Below are 22,857 nucleotides of genomic sequence, written 5' to 3'. Positions count from 1 at the left end.
TGGAAAGTAAGAGTGAGGGCGCTGAAGAGGCGCGGAGCGAGTGGGGACGCCCTCCTTGCTTGTTCTAGTCGCCATGGGTCTCTCTCGGCGCCTGTTTCTGCTGTGCCTCCCGCTGCTCCTCTCGACTCTGAATAGCATGGTCCCGGGCGCTCTGGCGACCGCGGGGCAAGGAAGTAAGAGGAGACTCCGGATCTGCTGTGGGACGTGGGCGGTTGAGGCGACCGTGGGGGCCGGGGGACTGTTTGGGAACACGTCGGAATAGTTGCGAGGCCCTTGTACAATTTGCCGCCGCTTCTGCTTTTCCTCTCTCCAGCCGTGAATCTGAGTTAAAAAGCAACTGGAGAAGCTCTTCTGATGCTCCTCTTTCTTCCCTGCTGCTGGCTTGGAACAGTGGCCCAAAGGCGATTTAGCATGGAAGGGCAGAACAGGCGCCGCCGCTGTGGAAGAGAGCGCTGGGCTTACTTCGGGGAAGGGGGGATAGGGCGCCACCCTTGTCGTCTGGTGTGCGGATCTGCTGGGTTTGCTGCGATGTGGGTGTTTGGGTGAGAGAGGAGGTGAAAGAGAAACCACCTAATTCAAGAGTGGACAACTGTGGCTCTGCAGATGTTGAACTAAAGCTCCGGGCATCCCTCACCGTTTGGAATCAATGGGAGTTGCAGTTTATCAGCATCCGCAAAGCTGCATATTTATAGTCCAGAGCTATGATGTTGAATCTGTTACATAACTACTGAATTAGTTTAAAAGGTGTTTCATGATTTTTCTATTGTATTTGACATTGTCTTCCCCCACCCCATTTTTTAAAATTCAAATACCTATGAAAGTGACCCATAACAAGCAGCATTCTAAACAAAAATAACAGTACCTCCTTTCCCCATTGTGTAAGAGATGCAAAGTATGTGGTTGCTTCAAAACTTTTGCACCCATGACTATTTAACTGAATAATTAAAACTGCAAAGCTATATACTTCCCTGAACTCAGTGGATCTTTCTTCTGAGTAAAGCATGAATAGGACTGCAGTCTGAGATGGCTTTATGCTCTAGACAATCCAAAATGGGATTATTTTTTTTTAAAAAAAATTGTGCCTTCAAGTCAGTGTTGACTCCTGGTGACTGCCTGGACAAGTCCCTGCAGTTTTCTTGGAATGTTTTTTTTCAGAAGTGGGTTGCTGCTGCCTGCTTCCTAGGGCTGAGAGGGAGTGACTGGCCCAAAGTCACCCAGCTGGGTTCAGGCCTAAGGTGGGACTAGAACTCATGGTCTCCTGGTTTCTAGTCTGGTGCCTTAACCACTATAACAAACTGGCTCTCAAAATGGGATATAGCACTGGTATAATAATTTACATCTAATCCTGTTGGTCTGCATTCCTTGGGCACAAATTGTAGCATTTGACTTGAATACATTTAATTTCTAAACTAGCTGCTGAATGCATTATATTATCTGAATTAAAAATTGTGGAAGACCAGCTATAGAAGAACACCTGATATAAGCCCATGTGATACAGATTAGCTGTTTTTAATTAAATATTTTTTAATTATTTCATTATGTAATTCCTAGTTTAAAGAGATCTAATGATTGAAGTGTGAATTATTGCATAGAGAAATTTCAGGATTGAATTTGTTTCATGACTGGAGTAATTTAATATTCTGATTCACAGACTGTGCTATGTTATGGTTTAATCATAAATAAAGTATGACTGGCCATATTTATGCAACATACTAATAAGTAAACTCTGGCTTATAGATAGCAATGTTTCAGTTTGTATAACTTGCTAACCCAAAACTAAACTATTCTCATTATAGCATTTGGCAACGTATGAACACATATATGCTGTTACTAAGTTTTGTGATGTGGCAACTAAGACTGCAATTCTAAAAATTCACTAGGGAGAAAGTGTCGTTGGCCATCATGGGATTTAATTCTGCCAGCATGTATAGAATAGTGCTACAACTATCTGGTTCAAACAGGATGGACTGGCAAGGGAAGAACCATAGCTCTGTGAGTTGTGCACATGTCTTGCATCAAGAAAGTACCACATCCAATCCTTAGGATGTCTTGAGAAGAAAGAGGTAATTGTGAGAATCAGAGAGCTACTACCAGTTAGACCACAGATGGGTAAATAATTCCCACACTGGGTCCCCAAATGACTTCCTAATCACATTGGTGAAATTTAGCAGTGCAATTTAAGGGATTTTTTTAATTTTAATTTTATTTTAGTGGCTTCAGAGTTCTAAGCATTTTCTTGAAGTTTTAATCATTTTTCTATAGGCCATACTCACTCCTTTGCCCAGGTTAGATGGCCAAATAGTCTGACTTGGTATAAGGCAACTTCCTGCATTTCTAACATCAGCTTTCACTTAGGTAAAATAAAATTTATATAAGTAAATACTACCAATTTATATTCACTATAGTCTTGTGATGAGAGCGGTTCTAGTTCCTGAATCAGAGTTCATTGTTAGAATTGCTAGTGCTACAAAAATTGTTTCTAGGAGAATCACCAACAATAGTATTCTTACCTTAGAACTTCAGGGTAATTGGCGTAATTATTTGTGTGATTTATATCCTGCCTTTCCATCAGGAGTTCAAGGTGGCAAATGTAGTACTTGCTCCTCCTGTTTTTTCCCCACAACGACCCTGTGAGATAGGTGGGACTTAGAGAGAATGACTGGCCTGATGTGGTTGAGGGTAGACTTGAACCTGGGTGTCTGCAGTGCCAACCTCATACCTTAACCACTACAATACACTGGCTCTCTTTTATCTGAATTGTTGTCATCTGTTAGTTCAGCTATCTGCATTGGCCAGTTCATTTGAACCATGTAGTGAACATGCTCCTCTTCCTTTGATTGACTGATTATGTGAATCAAGTTGTTTTCAGTTCCTAGGAACCACATAGATTTTCTTCATGATGATCTATCCCTAACCTGGTCTTTCATGTCTCCCAACGGTGCACTCATTGCTGAGTCCATCCGCCTTGCTGCTGGTTATCCTCTTCTTCTCTTTCCTTTCTTCTACCTTTCCCAGCATTACAGCCTTTTCCAGAGGGCTAAGTCTTTGCAGAATGTGTCCAAAGTAGGATGGTGATGTATCCCTATCAGTCCTATTTGTAAATGAAATGTCTGACCTGATAGGTTACTGTAACTGCCAGAAAGCTAAAGCATTATGTGAAAGCCTCAGTTCTGAAACAACTTTCTCATACTTGAAGGAAGTACACATAATGTGTTTAGAATTGTGTAAGACTTTGACCCTAAAGTTGATGCTAAATGTGAATATGTAAATCAGCTGGGAGGCTGCATGGTAGAATAAGAAGTCTTAATGTGTCTTATGATATTACTGGCTTTGTGGATCCAGTAGATCATGGTTGGTGCTCAGTATAGCAAATGCATATATAAAAATAGAACACTGATAGGTCTTTATCATTGATAGAAGCTGTAGGTGATAGGTTTAGGTACTTCTTTTGTATAAAAGAAGTTTAACAGCTGCCTGTTGGGTATGTTGGGTGTTGACTATCTTGTTACCTCTCCAAACAAGAAGGAAGCATACTATTGCAGGCAAATAGCTTTGATTCTGGACACTCAATCACAAAGAGTCCAGCTTTATGTCTGATTGCAAAACAAAATCTAGAGGGAAGCTGGGAAAATGAAAAGATTAACTTAATAATTAATTAACTCTTATTTTCACAGTGGGGTGTCAGAAGTACACAAATAAAACTTGTGAGGAATGCCTGAAAAATGTCACAGTAAGTAATACAATTACTAAACATTTATTCTGTGATGAAATCCTGATCCATGCTTACTTCATGCTGTGATTTTTAAGGGCAGCCTAATCCAGATCCTTTCAGATATTTTGATTTGCATATCAAGTTCCTGTGTTATAAACTACCACACCTAGTGTCATAAAAATTATTTCTGCTTGTGTAATAGAATACATGTACATATTTACCCAGCTTCCTGATTAAGATATCTAATGTACAAATCATATGACTGTGTAGGTAGCAGGCTGTTGAAATAGAACCAGGTGGCTATATCGATATATTTGATTTAAGACTCGGAGTGATGACGTAGTAGACAAAAGTCTTAATAATTTTCAAGCAGAATTGTTTATGTGATAAAGTTAAATGCATATTTCAAGGGAATACTGCATTTTCCTTTCCTATCATTTGGTAATAGTGTCTTGTACTGCTATAGTGCTCTAAGTAGAGAAATATATTCAGAACCTATTTAGAAACAGTTTGTTGTTTTGTTGTTGTTTATTCATTCAGTCGCTTCCAACTCTTCGTGACTTCATAGACCAGCCCACGCCAGAGCTTCCTGTCAGTGTTCAGAAACAGAATTATATAATTATAGGCTTTTAATCTAATCACTGATGCTGAAGAGTGAGGAGGGGAGCAACCATTTTCTTTGTTTTTGAAAGTTAGGTGTTACCTTATACTGAAATGGTCTATTACTAATGAATATAATTCAGTTTTGTATGTGGGATCCCCAGTATGGTGCCTAGGGATACCAATGCACTTGCAGATACCTTCCTTGGTGCCAGCCAAGTTCCCTATTCCATCTGACTTTTTACAATTGCTATACTTATTATAACAACAATAACGTCATGCTGTAAAGCACCAGCCTCCATTATCATCATCATTTCCAAGAATGCCTTGAGGTTCCAGATACTTAAGTAGCGTGAGGCATAAGATGGTGAAATGTGCTCAGCCATAAAATGTCTACTCTGTTTATCTGTTTGCACAATGGATTGGCTAGTGTCAAAAAGACAAGCTTGTCATGCAAAAGAAAGCTAATAACATCTGTTTTATTTGTTTGATTTATGTTTATGTTACCTTTCTTCTTAAAAAGGTTTTCTAAAAGGCAAACCAGAATGGTGCAAAAGTAATCTTATTGAATAATAAGCCCAAAAATATACATTGTAGGTCTGTGTATTCTAACTTGGAAGTCAGTCCCATTAGGCTTTATTCTGAGAATTGGGCAGTAAATGTTTCAATACTTGAACTCTTAGTTACTAGTGGGCCCCAAGAGTCTGCCTGCTCTGATCTGCAGAGATATGCAGGTGCACTAATGAAGCTACCTTCTTTTCAAATGAACAGAGTAAGAGCCAGTGCATATTGTGACTTATTTGAGAAGCATGCCTTGTTCTTGCTGCTGCTCTGTGATAACCATCTGAAAGGGAGAATGAATTACAGCATCAATTCTTCACAACCCTGTTGTATACATTCAAGGAGGTATAAATATTTGTGGCTCAGGATACATCAGGTCTGAATTTTGGTTCCCATCTGGTTGGGATTTACAGAAGTTGTAGTCTGAATTTTAATTGTCTTCTGGTATCTTGTTGCATGATTTGGCCAGATTAGTGTTTTGGGAAGGTCTTACTCTTCTGAGCCTGCTGTTTAAATCTCATAATTGTTTGTGGCTGGTGCTCTGGCAACCCATTCCTACCCATCAGTGTGAAGGACAAAGTAAAAATAGAGAATTGAGAGAATGAATAATCTTAAACACCATTTTGTCCTAGATAGGTTAGAAGGGTGGGAAAAAAAGATGTATTAAATGCAAGACATCAGCATGGGAAAGAGTCAGATGCATGACATGTGGCATCTTAGTAGTGTAAAAGGGAGACCTGATTATAAAGGAGAACAGAAAGTACTTTATTTGAAGAGAAGCTAGTTGAAGAAGAAAACGGCATAAAAGATGGCTGCGTACCAAGCTAGCTTATGGGAAGGTTGAAGAAAAAACATGCAAAATGAAGATGGTCAACTTGTTAAAAAGAATTATGTGAAACAAATATTAGGGGAAAGAAGAAAAAATGTGGATTGTTTTTACTTGTTTGGAAAACTTATGGGCTAAGCTGCCTTTTCACACTTTTGAAATTGAAATGGATAAATTATTTGTAAAATTAACAATAGTTTAAACTAAGTTTCACACTAGCCAAGAATCAATATTATAGTTTTGTAATTTGTTAGGAGCAGGGAAGCTTCCTGTACAAAATTAACATCTAGCAAGGTATTACTCAGGATAAGAACTGTAAAAAAAAATACCTTCAGCAGCAATATTGTTGTTTCCTGCAGTCATTGTAACAAGCCCTTTACTGGATCTAAGTTTAGCAGATGCAATGAGCAAATATGTTGCCATGTTACACATGCATAGAATCCAACTGGCTATTTTACACATGTGTAAAATGGTGCTATGCATGCAAAAAATTCCAATAACCTTCTGAAGGATATTTGAGTATAACAGACACCCTTCCCCTCATTGATCTATTAAAGTGAGAGTTTGCTGTTGTCTTATCTGGTGTATGTATCAGCTGCTTTGCTTATTTTAAGCATTGCAGTATTGATACATTTTAAATACTTATTTGAAATATAAACATTTGATCAAGATGCTGAAATGTATGATGGGGACAAAGTGGATAAGTAATGGTCACTACAAAGGATGGTAATTTTATAGTCTATATTGCTTTATAGACTGAGCACAACACTAATAGACTGTTTTGGGCAAAGGAACATGTAAAGCTGAACAATCTCTAAACTTACATGAGAATACGAAAATTGTCAAATGATGTACTAATGTACACATTAGGGCAATACTTAAGGCTCTATTAGGAAGGTAATGCAATCTATGCATGATACAAAACAATATGTATGTCCTGACAAGCAGGAACCACGCCGAGACGAGGAAGAAGGCTCTAGTGTTTTATTACTGCTACAGGAGACAGAAAATCCAAACTGAAGAAGCGTGAAAAAACCCATACAGATAAACCCCAAAAGTCAAGGCACGTCTGTTCTGTGTCTCTTTGAATGACAGCTCAAATTCTCTTTATTACTAGGGGCCCCCTCCTGCTCACCGTCAGTGCTCATGACAATGTAACTCTGAGTCAGTGTATTTTGAACAGTGAGAGTTTAGCTTGCTAACAGATTATTCCTTAAAAAACGGGCCAGTTTTTACAACTACCTGAAAATGAAAGATGGAAAAAGCTTTCTTTATGAATATTGAAAAACAGGGTGGGCGGCATCTAGCATGGCTGAACCTTTGTAAGGCAAGGGGCAAGGATTGAAGAAAAGTCTTGCTAGAAGTTGAGAAATGCTCTGCTTTAAATTTTAGCTAACAGCCACTGACAGAGCTCACTTTTTAATTAATTAATCTGACAGTTAAGCCTGCCTATTTGTGTGCAAGTTAGAGTTCTTAAATCAATCATTTCTAAAGTCTTTGATGCCAGATTAGGACAAAAGTATTATTCATTTCTGGAACTTAATTGGACTTGCCCTACCCCATGGGCACAAAATACTTGTACTGATTAACAGAAATCCTGCTTATCCAAAGGATTATATCAAACTAACTGTTTAAATGCTGTTTGCAAGTTTTTACCTATTTGTTTCTCAGTTCTTTACTTCACAAATATTCTTGTTTATAAATTCCTGTATCTTTTTCATAATACTAGTAAAGGTACGATCTTTTTCAAAATGACCATTTATTTGCTTGTTTTTTCCTTAACATTCTGAATTAGATTTTTGTTTCTTTACCTATTGGTATCTCTTGAAATAATACCTTCTAAATTTAGTATTTTGATAAGAGGCATTGTTGAATCAGTTTAATGCATTATTTTATTTATTTATTTTATTTTTATCCCACCTTTATTGTTTTTATAAATAACTCAAGGTGGGGAACATACCAAATACTCCCTCCTTCTCCTCTTTTCCCCACAACAACAACAACCTTGTGAGGTGAGTTGGGTTGAGAGAGAGTGACTGGCCTGAGGTCACCCAGCCGGATATATAGTATAGCTTCCTGTTTTCTTCATGGGGAAACAGATGCTTCTAAAAGTATGGGAATGAAACTGCATTGGTCACTCTTGCTGATGACTTGTGGCAGGACCTAGATGAGGGGCATGACCGTACCCTGCTGGATCCCTTGGCAATCTGTAATACCATCAAAAATAGCATCCTTCTGGACCTGCAAGGGATGGGAATTGGGGGCACTGTTTAGTGGTGGCTCTGCTCTTTCCTGAATAGACGTTCCCAGTCAGGATTGATGGTGAGGAGGAGAGGTTGAGCCATTGGGCATTCCAGTATGAGGTGCCACAAGGCTTGATTCTCTCTCCTATTTTATTTAACATCTACATTGAGCCTTTGCCCAGCTAGTGTACCACGGGTGACTGTTGTTAACTAACAAAGATCACTCATCCTTTGTCACATCATGGATAGATTATCATTAATTGTGCTACAGGGACCTTCCCTTGAACATCATCTGGAAGCTCCAGCTATTGCAAATATAGCAGTCTACCTACTTGCAGGAATAACTTGTTACTGTCGTATAAAATTGGTTCCATGGGAGCTGCACTGGTTACCTGTTGATTTCTGAGCATAATTCAAGGTGCTGGTGATAATCTGTAAAATTCTACATGGTTTGGGGCCTGAATATTTCTATGACTGCTTACTTGAAATAAAATCTTCCCACCCAAGGCATGTCAGCAGAGAGCATCTGCTGAGGGTTCCCGCTCCCACATGAGAGGACTTAGAAATGATCATTTTCTGCTGGAGCTCCCCTATTATAGAATGTCTTGCCACCAGGTATGAGATTTGGACCCTTACTCTTGATACTTGGGAAGCTGGTAAAAACTTGGTTTTTAAGAGAGAATGTATCTGAGGTGAATGCAATATTATGGTTAAGACAATTGTGATTTGTTATTATTGTATTGATAATATTATTGTACTGTTGATTTTATTACTCCTTGGCTTGTATGCTGCTTCAAGGCACATGACTGAAGCAGCACCCCCAAGAAGTTTGCAATGCGTAATGAAGTATTGATTCATTTCTTAATTGACTTTTGCAATCTCTAGCTTGTGTTGTTTAACCACAATTTTCTCTTCCAGTGTTTATGGTGCAGCAGCAGCAAAAAATGCATGGAGTATCCTGTTCGGAATATCCTCCCTCCAAGTTCTCTTTGCGAGTTGAGCTCTGCACGCTGGGGTGTATGTTGGGGTAAGGGTGTTCTAGAAATATTCTTTTAGTTGTCATAAAATTGATCAATTGCAAATCAGTATAAATATTAAGATGGTGGAGATTGCACAAGGAGTTGCAAATATGATATGATTGCTTTGTATCATTCCCTGCTTGACTGCAGCATTTGGTAACTAGAAAATATGCAGCTGATAGGTATGAGAGTTCCAGTTAAAATTTTTGGAGGGATCAGTTGCCACTGAGACTAAATATATTCAATCCTTTTTACTGCAGGTGATTTAATCTGCCTCTCATAACTCATTTGTATGAAACTACTCTAATGAGTATAGGTTCTCTGTGATATAAGCTTTCAGTCTTTGCTTGAAAGAACTTGTCTTTTTAAATAAACAATTGGGGCCCATACTAAATGAATACTCTTTGGCAGTTAGTTTCCATGCTAACTTTTTGTGTTTAAATATTTCAGTGAATTTTGAGGCACTGATCATTACTATGTCTGTGGTGGGAGGAACAATCCTTATCGCACTTTTCGCCTGTTGCTGTTTCTGCTGCAGGAAAAAAAAGATCAGAAAGCAAGTATAGAATGTTATTTTTTAACATTTTATGTTCTAATAGCAATCTATTTTTAATATATATAATTTTTATTAAATATTTAAAATAATAAAAACAATGCCAATTTTGAAAGAGAAATGTAAGGTAAGCAAAAAAAAGTAATAATTAAGTAAAAAAAAAGTGCGAAGAAAGAAAGAAGAGAAAAAGTTATAAAGAAGCAGCTTCCAGTCTGTTGCAGTGCAGTTACAAGCACATTTATATTTTACCCTCTCTCTCTCTAAGGTTACCATCTAAAATCGATTGTGTTTTCTCTCTCTCTCTGTTTTTTTTTTTTGAGCCTGCTATTATGTTGTATAAAATGTCCCCTCATAAAAGCTTTTCTTGCGTCCCAAACTATCCTTGTGTCTGTACCTTTATTAAGATTATTGTCAAAAATTTCTTTCAGCTTCTTTTTGCAATCTTCCATTGCTGTTTCTTTCCGCAAGAGTGTTTCTTTTAACCTCCATCTGAAGGAACTGATTTTCCTTTTATATGCTAAAGGCACTGGGTTGTGGTCTGAAAGGTCTTTGGCAGTATCTCCACTCTGTGAACACCATTAACCAAATTCTTAGATATCCAAAACATATCAGACCTTGAAAAAGATCTGTGTCTTTCAGGAAAATAAGTATATTCTGTTACATCACCATTTTTGTATCTCCATGCACCTACAAGTTCTAAGTTGTCCATCTTAAAAAAAATCTTTTGGTAGTTTACCTTGTGTCATTTTAATATTTTTCTCAGAAATTCTATCTTTTTGTGGACAAATTACTCCATCCCAATCTTACATTAAACACCAGTGTATGAATGGCAAGTCCATTAGTTTACCATATATCCTTTGTAAAATGTTACTTTGTCCTCATTTGGAGCATAAATTCCCATTATCAGAGTCTTGGTCTCATGCAAAGTAGCTTCAATCCCCATATATCTACCATAATATTAGTTCTGGTTTTAATTGGCAGTTTATATACGAAACAACTCCATTTCTGCTTTTGGTGCCACTGAAATAAATTCTTCCCCCAAATTTTTACAAATCAAATATTTTATATTCTTTTTTCTAAGAGGCATTTCTTGTAAACAAATTACATCTTGTTTCAATTTTTTAAAGTAGTGAAATAATTTTCTTCCTTTTTGAGGAGCATTTGCTCCATTTATATTCCATGTTAGACATTTAAAATCCATATTTATGCCAAAAACGTCAATACTTGTATCGCCTAACGTGCTGGTCAACTCCTTAGTTTCTGGTTGTGGCTGTTGTTTGGGGCCCTCTGTCATTTCCATTTGCGCTTCTTACAATTCTCCTTTAAATTTTTCTAGGAATTCTCTTGCTTTTTAGACCAAATTTAGCGTAAACATTTGTTGTTCAAAAGTGAAGATCACTCCTTCCAATTTATCCCGTTGAAATGGTATCTTTTTCTGTTTGAGCTTGTCAGGGAAAAAAAATACTCTTTTCAATTGCTCAGTATTCTGATCAGGATTTCTTTAAGTACAATCACATCTGCATTATTAATCTTCAATCTGGAAGTAAAATGCTGCTGCAAAACATGGCCTATACTCTTCTTCCTGACAAAGTGCACAATATCCCTTGGAACATTTCTTAATTTTGCAAAGCGCATGTTGATTCTTTATACTTTGTCCACTTCTGCCTCCATATCATCTTCATCCCATTCCAAAAAGTTTCCTAAAGATTGAACAACCTTTTCTCTGGTGTCTTCTTCAGGATCCTCTGGAACTGCTTTAAATGACAAGCAAAATTCTTTGTCCCTCAATCCCAGTAATGCCAAATTGTCTAAGCCCTTTTACATCTCTATTTATTATTTCTGTTTTACTCTCTAAAATTTCCACTTTGTCATTAATTTAATTTCTCCCATAAGTTTTTTTCAAATAATTTTATTAAGAATTATAAATGAAAAAAATAAAAGCCAATACAAACTACAGAAAAATACAAAAGAAAAGAAAAAAGTATGGGAAAAAAAGAGAAAAAGAAGGGAAAAGGGAATAAAAGGGAGTAATTTCCCCCTTCATCCCAGCAAGATACTTTTAATAGCTTATTATAGTCTCTAAATAAAACATAATCTCTCTTCACCCTATTGCTCATCACTTAAGTAAAAAAAAAAAATCCAAATGCTTTGTCAGTCATTCTTTGTCAGCAAAAGTCCAGTAAGGGCAACCAGATATAATTATTTTTCTTTTTTATCCCTGATTGAATAAGCCAACCTTGTATTCCTTCCCTGAGTTTTTAAAAACATTTTTAACCTCTTCAGGAAGAGTCCAAAAGCTATTTTTCTGTTCATCTGTGTTTCAAGCCAAAAATCTTCTAAACTTTAATAGATTTCTTTTGTATATTGAATAAGTAAAGTTTGTCCTTTTGTTTGTCACTTCTAATAAAGTCCTTCAAAGCCTTAACAGAGTTCTTTTGTATATCCAGTAAAAAAAAATATTCAAGTCAGTTTCCTGGTTCAATATTTGTACATCTCCTTTAGGAAATAAGTCATCCATCAGTCATCCAGTTCCATTTGTATGCCCATATATTCCTCCACATCCTTCTCATTGCTTATTACATTTAAGTCCCCCTTCAAAATAATTTCCAAATTGTCCATTGCAACTTATTCTTGTTCTGTAGCTTTATAACAGCATGCTCTGTCCATCTTACCAAGAAATTTATTTATCTTATCAAAAAGCTTGGCAGACAAATATTCAAAATCTTGTGTTATAGATTTCTGTTCCATTTTCTTTATCCTCTAGCTCCCTCTAGTGTCCAATCTTCAAGGTCCCCTCATTGTAAAAAGACCCCAAACAATTGCCATTTTCCCAAGGGAAAATGTCTTCTAATGAATTCAAAACAGACAATTTCCCATGGGAGGAATTCTACCACAAATTTAAAATTATAATTCCAAATCCATCTGAGCCCTTAATCCGTTGTTGAACATTCTAAAATCCATATTCTAAGCACTCTTTTGCTGTTTAATCCAAAAAGTAATATTTTTCAAAAGCTTTTAAAAATTGTATTTAAAAGTTCGTTCTTGAAGAAGAAGGCAACTCACCTAGCGAATACAGTATAACTTGCTGTTCCAAAGGGTCTTAATCCTTTTAAAGCAGCAGAAAAAAAAAACAAATCCAAAGTGATTAAGAAGTGAGGCTCAGTTGAGCTTAATGTCCTTTAAAAAGGCTGCATTAATGACTGTGAGCAAAGATGGTTCCTCCCTCGACTCCCAGCCACTTAACTCATAGGCAAACCATGAAACGATTCCTGTGGTTTACTCAGGAGGAGCAGCTGTGTGGAGTCACATGTGCTGTCTCAAAGATCTCTCCTTAATCCAGAGAGCATTTTGGTGGCCAGGATCCTGCATCCCGCACCAGTCTCCATTGTAACACTGTCCTGCTGTGAAAGGGGACATCTAGCTTACCATGGCTCTCAACCGGAAGTCAGCTTCTCCCATAAATTGTCCTATAGATTATTCAGGTTTTTTTGGTAGCATCTTCTTTCATCTCTTCTTTCATCTTTAAAAACCTTTCTTCCATTCTCACTTCAAAAGCAACCAGCTCACTTTTAACAAATTTGACAGATTCAGATACCTGCTTATCCATCTCTTCAAACATCTTATGTAATATTTCTGGAGTAATCCACTTTTCTGCCAGTTGCTTCAACAATCCTCTCCTCTCACCAAGCCTTGCAGCTTTTCTGGTGACTGTCATTCTTTTATTTATAATCCAGAAGTAAAAGTAAATCAATTACGAAGAATAAAGTAAAAGGCAAGCTTGCCCTCTTTCGCCTTTCCTATAAGGCTTTAGTCCAATCTATCTTTCTGTAGTTTTACTAACACAGTCGATCTCGTGTTACACTTGTCTCCTTGTTTTGTGAATTCCACAAATTGTCTTTGCCCTTTGAAATCAAACAATCAACATTCCCACGAAGGTCTGGTCTATTTATTTAATTAATTCCAAATAGCAACAGAAGCACTTTCGCCAAAATATGAATCTTTCAAATTTGTACAGTCCCCTTTCTCCATTTATAACTTCCTTAGTCAAAATCTTGTTAAGCTCTTGCTTGTGTGTTAAAGTCTTTTAAAAATATTATTATTTTCCTCTTTGCTTTATTTTCTGTAATTTGGAAGGAAGGCTGGTTCACTAAAAGGTTGTTTTCTTTGTCCCGCTGTTTTCAAATACCTGTTTTCAACTGTAAATTGATTGTATCCAAAAGTGATTAAGAAAATGAGGGTTTGGTCAAACTTAGTCTCCTTTAAAAGCTGCAGGACTTCAATCCTGCAGTCTCCTCATGAGGAACAGCAGTCCAGGGTGCAGGTGGGTGATCTCAGTCTCTCCTGTATCTGGGAGGACTTTGCCTGCCAGAAATCACCACTGGCCACCATCCCCCCTCCTTTGGAGATGTCTGGTCAGCCATAGAATGTCACCCAGAAGCCCTAATATTTTTGATTATTTTTTTATGGTTTTTATGAATCCATAATAGGGGATCATGACATATTGCAAACTGTTTGCAATAATCTAATTCTCAGCAGGGCCAATAAAGAGGATGAAAAGGCTGCCAGGGAGCAAGAGCAAAGGAGAGTTCGGCAAGAAGAAAGGTGCGTTCCTTCCAGTTTATGGATGCCAGTCAGGCTTGTTCTTTCTAGTCTTTGGGTCTTTCCATGCCAATCAAGAAATAAGGCTTGCTTCACAATTAGATGTTTTCTTGAAACTTTGCACAGACGTGATAAATAGGGGTGTGCACAAAACAGAAAATGTGTTTTGCTTTGTGAATGAAGCAAACTTATTGTTACTGAATGTTTGTCCAAACTGTTCCATTTGACCAAAGCAAAACATGTAACAGTTTCAGATAAAACAGAATCCAGACTGGTCTTATGGCTTGAGAAAGGCAAGGCTGCTCCCCTTCTCTGCCACTGCATCACTCCACTCCTCCTGTGCACCAGCCTGCCTGCCAATTTTCCCAGCACCTTCCTTCCCTTTAGCTGCAGTTTCACTTGGTTTTTTTTTTTATTAGTTGCGGTCAATGACCAGCAAAATTTAAAAGAAAAAAACAAAGTACAATCAAGAAATACAATAATAAACTACAAACTAACAAAATATATCACATAATAATACAGCATTCACTCTGCATTTGTTACCTTATGGGGTGAGCCTAAAACATTAGAAATTATATGGTAAGAAATTATAAAATAAAAGTAAAAATATATATCCCCTGACAATTTATCAATTAAATACTTCAAATTTAAAAGTACGTTTTAAAATAGGGAGTTATTTCTTTGGCTGGATGTGTCTTATTTTCATTGCAGCAACACAGAATTTAGCAACTGTGCACATAATGTAAGGTTTTAAATCCTGAAGTAGATAGTTCACATAAAAATTATCTGGATACCCAGGGAGTTTTTCTATTAGGGGCAAAATGTAAATTGACCTGATATCCCTATAAAATTTACATGTAGCAGTACATGTAAAATGGTTTCTACTCCCTCTTCACCTCATGGGCAGATACGCTCAGCTATGGGGACTTTGTTGTATCTGCCTTGGAGTAGTGCAGAATGGAGAATATTGAATCTGGCTTTCAAGTCTCACTTGAATCCAAGTATAGCGTACCTACCACCCTTTCCCTGATCTCTACAGCTCCTTCCTTCCCATCACTGCTGATGGCCCTGCCTTGCCTTTATCCTACTGTTTACCATTCTGGAATATGTCTGCCTAGAACACCAAGCACAAATGTTTCAGTCCAGCCATACATGGGCGAAATAGAAATATACTTGCTCAGCAACTCTAATTCAATGTAGTCAACTCTTGTCATGTGCAGAGAACTTTTGTTGATCAAATCACCTAGTAGATAGTGAACTCATGCCACTGACTTGTGCCCTGGACTACTAGAAATAGTATAAAAAGAGAACAGGTAGGATACATGGTCTGAAGTTGATACTTTGTCTTCCATAATAGGTCCAAAAAGATGTGTTAATATGGTATAATAAGTAAGATCTCATTGTAAGAGTCCAATATAAAATCCATATGCCCATACGTATGATTTTTCTGGAACATTCCATATTTGACTAATTGCATATGTGCATGGTAACATATCTGTAAATCTGCCACAATTATCAGTGCCATTCCTAGATCTATTTACACCTAGATAATAATGAATGATGCAAATTTTGAAAATGTGTTCTTTTTACAGAGGCACTCTGTATTATTCAAAGTGTTCCTGAATTTTAAAATGAGACCTGCTGTAAGCTGTGTATACCTCATTTTCTAAGCACATATTTTATGAGGGAAATTACCTTAATCCTATTTTGTGAAATATAGCTCAGTCTCAGTTCCATTTTTTTTAGTGACTTGGATACAGATATATTATTTATTTAATTTAGCATTAGGGATACACAGAATGTTCAATGCATGGAATGGTCCATGCATGGAACAGGCAATGTGGGATGGTTCATGCCTGGACTGAAACTTGTGTGACTTGTGTGAAAGTAGTTGTGGGCAGTTGTGCTGACCAGATGAAATTAGACTTTTACTAAATTTCTGTGTGATGTGCATTCACCCAGTAGTTTTCATTACATTATTCTGATGCTTGATTAGGACATTTTTCCCTCTGTAATCAGCATGTGGGGGAAGTTTTCTGGCAACTGTCTAGAATATCTTATAGTTCTAATTCATATTTTTAATTTTAATAGAATAGAATAGTTTGTTGTTTAGCAGGACAAAGGGTAACTTATTTGATCCTGCTCCTCCTCCTCACCATAAAGTAACATGCTTGATATTTCATACAGGAGAGCAGAGATGAAATCTAGACATGATGAAATCCGGAAAAAATACGGTAATTTGTGCTACTATTTTATTTGTTTGTAAAGTAAAGCCATTCTTTGTAACAAAGTATAGGGGTGACACATTGAGGTAGACTATCTTATGTTATGGTCTTTTTGTTACAAAGAATGTTGCTTACTGTGGTGGTTGGCTCTGGTTATAAAGCCCCAAAATACAGGACTGTATTCCTCTTTTTGTGACTGATAGTTCTCGACTCCTGACACCAAGGTTCAATTTGAAAGGGGTGGAGGAAAACAACTGCACTGTTATTTGACGTAGCGAGAATGGTGAATCCACAGTGGTTTTTACTCTGAGAACTGTAGATTTGGCAGGGATCACTCCAGCAATTGTGTTCAGTAATGGTGATATTGTGGACTTTGAAGTGTTGTGTAGTGTCTTATCCATAGAATGTGGATCATGTTGTTTCATATCCATGCTTGCTGATATTCAGAATTATAAAATACATGGTAGTATCTGTGCAATTAAAAATGCATATACTTGTGAAAAGCAATTTTATATAGTAGAAATAGATAGCTTTACTAATAAATGTTGAACAATTGTTGAAATAACTGAACTTATTTGAAAGTGTTGAATAATTTCCTTTTTCTTACTGTACCGTTTCATTACACGAGTATGTATGTGCAACCTGAATGTCAAATATTGACTATTATAGGCTCAGTGATGGTTCAGACTCAAGCAAGACAAGGTCCCATTTTAGTTGAAAAACGTTTCTTTATTACAATAATAAAATGATATACCACAAGCTTATACTTTACAGCTTAGGTACAGCTTAATTGTCTTATCTTCTGTCAACCTTATTCTTGCTGTATTGCTCTATTCTTGCTCTATTGTATGCACTACCTACTGATTGCTATGGTCTTATTTTATCCTTTACATCCTTAATTGTAATCTATAGTTATAACTTTGTTTTGCATGTTACAATCTGTTTCCTGTTTCACAGTCCTGTATTTCTGAACCTTGTTTTATTTTCTTACCTCTTTGTCTTTCTATTTATATTTAATGCTTTAGCAAATAATTTTCAATCTGTCTTCTCTATCCTACTGAATGTATTTTAATCTCTATGGTCATTTCTGCTGTAAATTCTTAATACTTTACTCCTTTCCCTGCAAAGTCACTTGCATGTTGATTCCAACCAATGCATTGCTGTCTTCTCTGCTGGCCCCATGTGCTAGCATCTGGCAAAAATCTGCTGCTAGCTAGTTGGTGGGGTATGCCACAACTCCCCTTATTCCATGAGCTCCCCCAGTCCTCCGTGCTGCCTCCCTAGGATGGAACAAATAGGAAAGGTTTCTTCTTCTTCCTCTAGCTAGAAGGCAGAGCTTAAGAATTCTTCCTGTCCCGTGGAGGTAACCCCTCTCTTCAGTCTTAATGCTCTTCATTTTATGCCATGATTTTCCTGACTTCATTTTGGAAGCTAAGGAAGAGAAGAGGAAAGGCATAGATAACAGCTATACAAAAGTACCTCCTAGCCCAGGTGAGTGAGAAGTCTTAAGTCTTGCCTTCTAGCTAAAAGAAGTGAGGTGTGAACACTCTTTGGGTGGGAAGGGAGGGATTCATCCTCTGGTGATCAGAAAGGACTTCATGATAAGGCCAACCTCTGTTCCACTTCCTTCTGGTCTTTCCCCATATACTGCTAATATTTTTAATGTTCTAACTATGTATTTCTTCTCTTTCAGGTTTGTTTAAAGAAGAGAATCCATATGCCAAATTTGAAAATAACTAAGATTTCTTTTGAAATGTCCAAATATTATCTGGCAGTTCTGTCTGTATAATGTACAGCTGTGAAAAGATCTGTACTTTAGATGCCTTAATTGCAAATAGAAAAATGGTCTTAATGCAAGATGGAGCCAACCATAATTACAGTGAGCTGTTAACAAAGACTGAGTTTAATGAACAAACCAACATACCTCTAAAACTCTGGAGGCTGCAATATATTCATGTTATTTTTTTTCTAGCTGTTAAGCAGATGCTTGTGCTGCTATAATTTGCTTTTCCTGTGCATTCTACATTTGCCAGCAAAGTCTTAAAACAAATTTATTCATGAATTGGGGCAGGATGGTGCACATACTGTATCCTTTTCTTCTGTGACCAACAGTTTGTAACCATTCTAATAATAGATATAAGGCATGGTGTTTAAGATCCTCGTATATACCTAGGAATTTCCTGTATAAAAAGATCATGAGCTTTAATAGATTCTCTGGCAAAAGTGACTAAATTATTCCAGAAAGAACTTACTTCCAATATAATTTTTTTAATCATGGAATTCTAAGGGTTTGCACTTTTATAAATTGATTCTATGTTTCTTTGCAAAATAGGTATAGTCCTCCTGATTTTGTGCCTTTAAAAAATTTCTACCGTAGAAGACATTAAACTGGATGATATAGCTATAGCTTTTATACTGGCACTCATCAGACATATGCCAGCATTTAAACTGTAAAGCTATATTCAGTCTCCTTGAATTACTTTAACATTCTTGTAATATAAATTTGCCAAATCCTTTAGTAGATGTATATCACATTGTACCCTTATGTATCCAAATGGTAACTTATTGTATAATGCCAGAAAGAATGCCCCTCATAACTACAATAGAAGTTTATCTACCTTAAGTCTTATTGATAAAATCCTTTGGTTTGATGCAATAGCCTGTTTTCAGGCAATTCCACATCCTGAGCCTTATGCACTGGAGGGTGAAATGTGTTTTTTTTTTCCCTGACACGGCATATCAAGAGTAAGAAAAACAGATTTTGTAATATTTAATGTTAACTGGAAGAGTGAAATAACTATTTTGGGAAAAAAAAACATTTGAAGGATGACTTCTTAAAAAAGAAAAGAAAAGGTAGTCATACAGATTTTTTTCCTGAACATTTTAAACTCTTCACCTACATGAGAAATGAATGAAAGAAAACAAAACATCAACACAAAACTTCATGAAGAATATGGAACAACATTAGCATTACTTCTTAATCTAAAGAGGGTTAAGTAAAATGCTCATGCCCTGAAATATTTAATATTCTTCTGTAATCCTATGAGTATTTTGTTGTCCATAGCACACTAACTGCAATTCCTTTGAAATGCATTCATATATTTAATCTTCAGTTGATTGTTTTATAAAAGTCACAGTGAACTCTCTCGAGAGCTTTCCATACTTAAATATATAAATTTCAAAAAGATAGAACATTGTATTACAAAAATATTTATGCAGCTCTTTTGCCATATTAACATTAAAATAGTGAAAAGTGTAAATTATTTGGCTAACTAAATAAATAAATTTAACATTAAAGTCTCTTCCTATTGACTTTCTGGAACTCTCTTCACCTTAAAATGGGAACTTGCATTTGGATTCAGCATTATTGCTTGGTAAAGGAGACAAAATGGACATTTTAAGTTAATGATAGCTTTGCAGATTGGTTCTTGTTCTTAGTGAACAAGATACACTAACTGTATTGTTCTTGGCCTGGACATATTGGTTGGAATTTATAGTCCTGATCTGTCTATACTGCAAGTAGTTTGGCTTTTGAAAGTGGGAGCCAGTTATCTAAACATCCAAACAGGTAGAGGTACAGAATAAGATTCTCTCCCAGCTATAAATAAGGTTTCATTCCATTTATGTAAAAGTATCCTCTTTGCCATGCCCCAGACTCAGCAGACCCCCAACTCTTCCTAATTTTCATGTTTTAGCAATGTAATTCAACATGACATTACGATCTTCAACTACATTATTTCTATTGTGCTGACGTGCAGTGTTTTAAAACCCATACAAGGCTATAGTTGTACAAGACTAGATCTTGTGAGTTACGGTCTTCAGATCTCTTACACGGACAGCACACAAAATCTAATGTCCATCATTTTTTAAACAGCCTTTGAGGAGTAAACCAATAAACATGAATAATATCAGATGAATTAATTTCATTTTTAGACCTTGATAATTACATTTATGTTTCTTAATGCCAGGATCCATAGACTTTCCAAAATTGTTATTCCAATTTTTCATTCCACAATTCAGATATATAACTAACACTAATTTTCATTTTACATTTGAATTGCTTATAACATTGGATGGTGGGTTTCCATTCAAATGTTGGATCTCTTAAGGACCGTGAAATTGCTCTAGGAGGCTGCTAAAGCATTTGGGCCATACTGTTTAGTTGATACTTGTTTCAGTTGTATATATTGCCAAGTAAATGTTGTGGGTAAGTCGTTTTCAAAATGCAGTCTCCAAGTCTTTAAAAGAACTATTAACTATTGATTTAAAGTATTGATCCTTTGTTTGGCCCAAGCATTTCAATAAAACATTTTCCACACTATTTTCAAATTTGGGTTATTCCACAATGTCAATTCCTAATGGGGCTTGGGATCAAAACCACTTACCTATTAATGACCAATGTGTCTGACAGCTTTCAAGGTTAGAAACTAAGACCCCTGTTTAATATACTGCAACCATAAAACCTGCAAAGATATCAAAGGTATAAAACATACTTATTATCCAAGTAGAACTAGAGGGATTCATAAAAAGTCATGTTCCAAAAAATGTATAGTAGATATTAAAAGTTCAATGAGATAGACAAAAACATGGTAGGTTAAAGCTGCCATCATCATAAGATAACCTCAGTTTGGCCAAGATATTTGAGGGTCCTTAGCCTGCCATAAAAAAATTCTCATGAACTTACCTATCTAATAGAGGTTAACATTGGAATCTCTAAGATATACAATCTTTTTTTTTAGAACTTTATTATTTTTCAAGATATAGGTAAGATACAAACAAAAGAAAATATAGAACAGATAGAAAACAGAACTAAAAAAAAAAGAACAAACTATAAAAGTGTCAGAGAGAAAACAAAAAATTATTTTTACCTTTATTTATATTATTTATTATTGTATTTTTATACTGTGTATTTTATGGTTGTTTTTAATCGATTGTTGTAAACCATCCAGAGTCCCCTGATGGGAGGAGATGGGCGTGGACAAATTAGATAGATAGTTAAATAAATAAATAAATAAAAAGGGAAAGTGACTTCAAACTTTCTCCAATACAGATATAGATAAGTTTTCAAATCTAGTCTCTTACAATTAATTAACCTATCTTAACATTATTTCTATTAGAGCAAACCATTTAATCTCTAAAACCCAAAATCAAAAAAAACATTTTTTTCTATTACAAGCAAGTAGTCCAAAAGTGGTTACCAAGTTAATATAAATGCAGAAACAGAATGATCTCTTATTAAAGCTGTTAGTTCAGCCATTTGAGCCAAGTCCATTAGTTTAATGATCCAATCTTCAACCGTAGGTATTTGTGGATCTTTCCATTGTTGTGCATATAACAATCTTGCAGCCGGGATCATGTATAATGGCAACACTCCATGTTGTTTCTCTAATTCCTTTTCCATCAATCTCAAAAGAAAAAGTTGTTTTTCTCTGTATATTTACTTTAAGAATCTTTTGAATAGTAATACATATTTGATCCCAGAACTTTTTAGCCTTCTCACAAGTCCACCAAAGATGGTAAAAGGTTCCTTCACCCTGTAAACATTTCCAACAGACGTTAGTTACACCATTATACATTTCTGACGACATATCAGGAGTTAAATATCAACAATACATCATCTTATAGAAGTTTTCTTTCAAATTATAATTCAGTGTAAATTTCAAACCTTTCATCTGCATATTCTCCCATTGATCCAACATATTATATCCAAAATTCTTAGCCCACTTAGTCATACAATCTTTAACTCGTTCATCTTCCATATTCATCTGTAACAGAATCCTATACATCTTAGTAATAATGTGATCATTTATACAAAAGTCCATTTCAAACTGAATTATTTCATTAACAAATTTATAATTCTTTTTGTCCAATTTAAAATGTTCTACCAGTTGTATACAGGTGAACCAATAACATGTAAATCCATCCAAATCTTAACATTTCCCTTGTTTTAATTTTTGGTTCACCCTCCTCAAACTTTAATAGATCTTTATATTTTAACCAACTTATAGCTCCCACCTTTTCTAACAAATGCTTCCTGAGGTGACAACCATAAAGGTAATTTGGATATAACCTTACCTTATATTTGCTCCAAATTCTCAGTATGGCATTCCTGATGAAATTATTTTTAAAATCCTTGTTAACTTTAACTTTGTCATACCATAAATAAGCATGCCACCCAAATCTTAATTCATGTCCTTCAAGCTGTAGTAGTTTCTTGTTCTGCAAGGTAATTCCTTCATCCAGAGCAAACAACAGGCATCAAAATAAAATTTCAAATTAGGCAGACCCAAACCTCCTTGTTCTTTGGCATCTTGTAACAGTTTATATTTAATTCTTGGTTTCTTGCCTTGCCAAATAAATTTAGAAATATCTTTCTGCCATTCTTAAATGGTAAATCTGTTGACAAAATTGGTAGAGTCTGGAAAAGAAACAACATCCTAGGCAAAACATTCACAGATAGTCTTCCCAAGAAAGACAATTGCAATTCCCCCCATCTCATCAAATCGTTTTTCACATCAT

General features: G+C 36.0%; 1 protein-coding gene across 1 annotated transcript; it reads left to right on the top strand.

Annotated features, from left to right (window-relative positions):
- The first annotated feature begins 12 nt into the window (after positions 1-12).
- Positions 13-19,632, top strand: PTTG1IP (PTTG1 interacting protein). The gene is made up of 7 exons (XM_063306836.1): positions 13-173; positions 3,675-3,730; positions 8,861-8,969; positions 9,412-9,517; positions 14,051-14,116; positions 16,301-16,347; positions 18,032-19,632. Exons 1-7 carry the CDS (start codon positions 74-76, stop codon positions 18,076-18,078), a joined length of 531 nt encoding a protein of 176 aa, XP_063162906.1. The 5' UTR covers positions 13-73; the 3' UTR covers positions 18,079-19,632.
- The last annotated feature ends 3,225 nt before the right edge of the window (positions 19,633-22,857 follow it).

This window comes from Candoia aspera, chromosome 6 (genome assembly GCF_035149785.1).
Source record: "Candoia aspera isolate rCanAsp1 chromosome 6, rCanAsp1.hap2, whole genome shotgun sequence".
Taxonomy (NCBI): domain Eukaryota; kingdom Metazoa; phylum Chordata; class Lepidosauria; order Squamata; family Boidae; genus Candoia; species Candoia aspera.
Note: the sequence above shows the minus strand (reverse complement) of the source record. Positions and strands in the feature narration are given on the sequence as shown.

Coding starts and splice junctions, on each gene's coding strand:
- PTTG1IP (XM_063306836.1), top strand. CDS start 74: ATGGGTCTCTCTCGGCGCCTGTTTCTGCTGTGCCTCCCGCTGCTCCTC. Junction 174..3,674: donor GGCGACCGCGGGGCAAGGAA/GTAAGAGGAGAC, acceptor TTATTTTCACAG/TGGGGTGTCAGAAGTACACA. Junction 9,518..14,050: donor AGGAAAAAAAAGATCAGAAA/GCAAGTATAGAA, acceptor AATTCTCAGCAG/GGCCAATAAAGAGGATGAAA.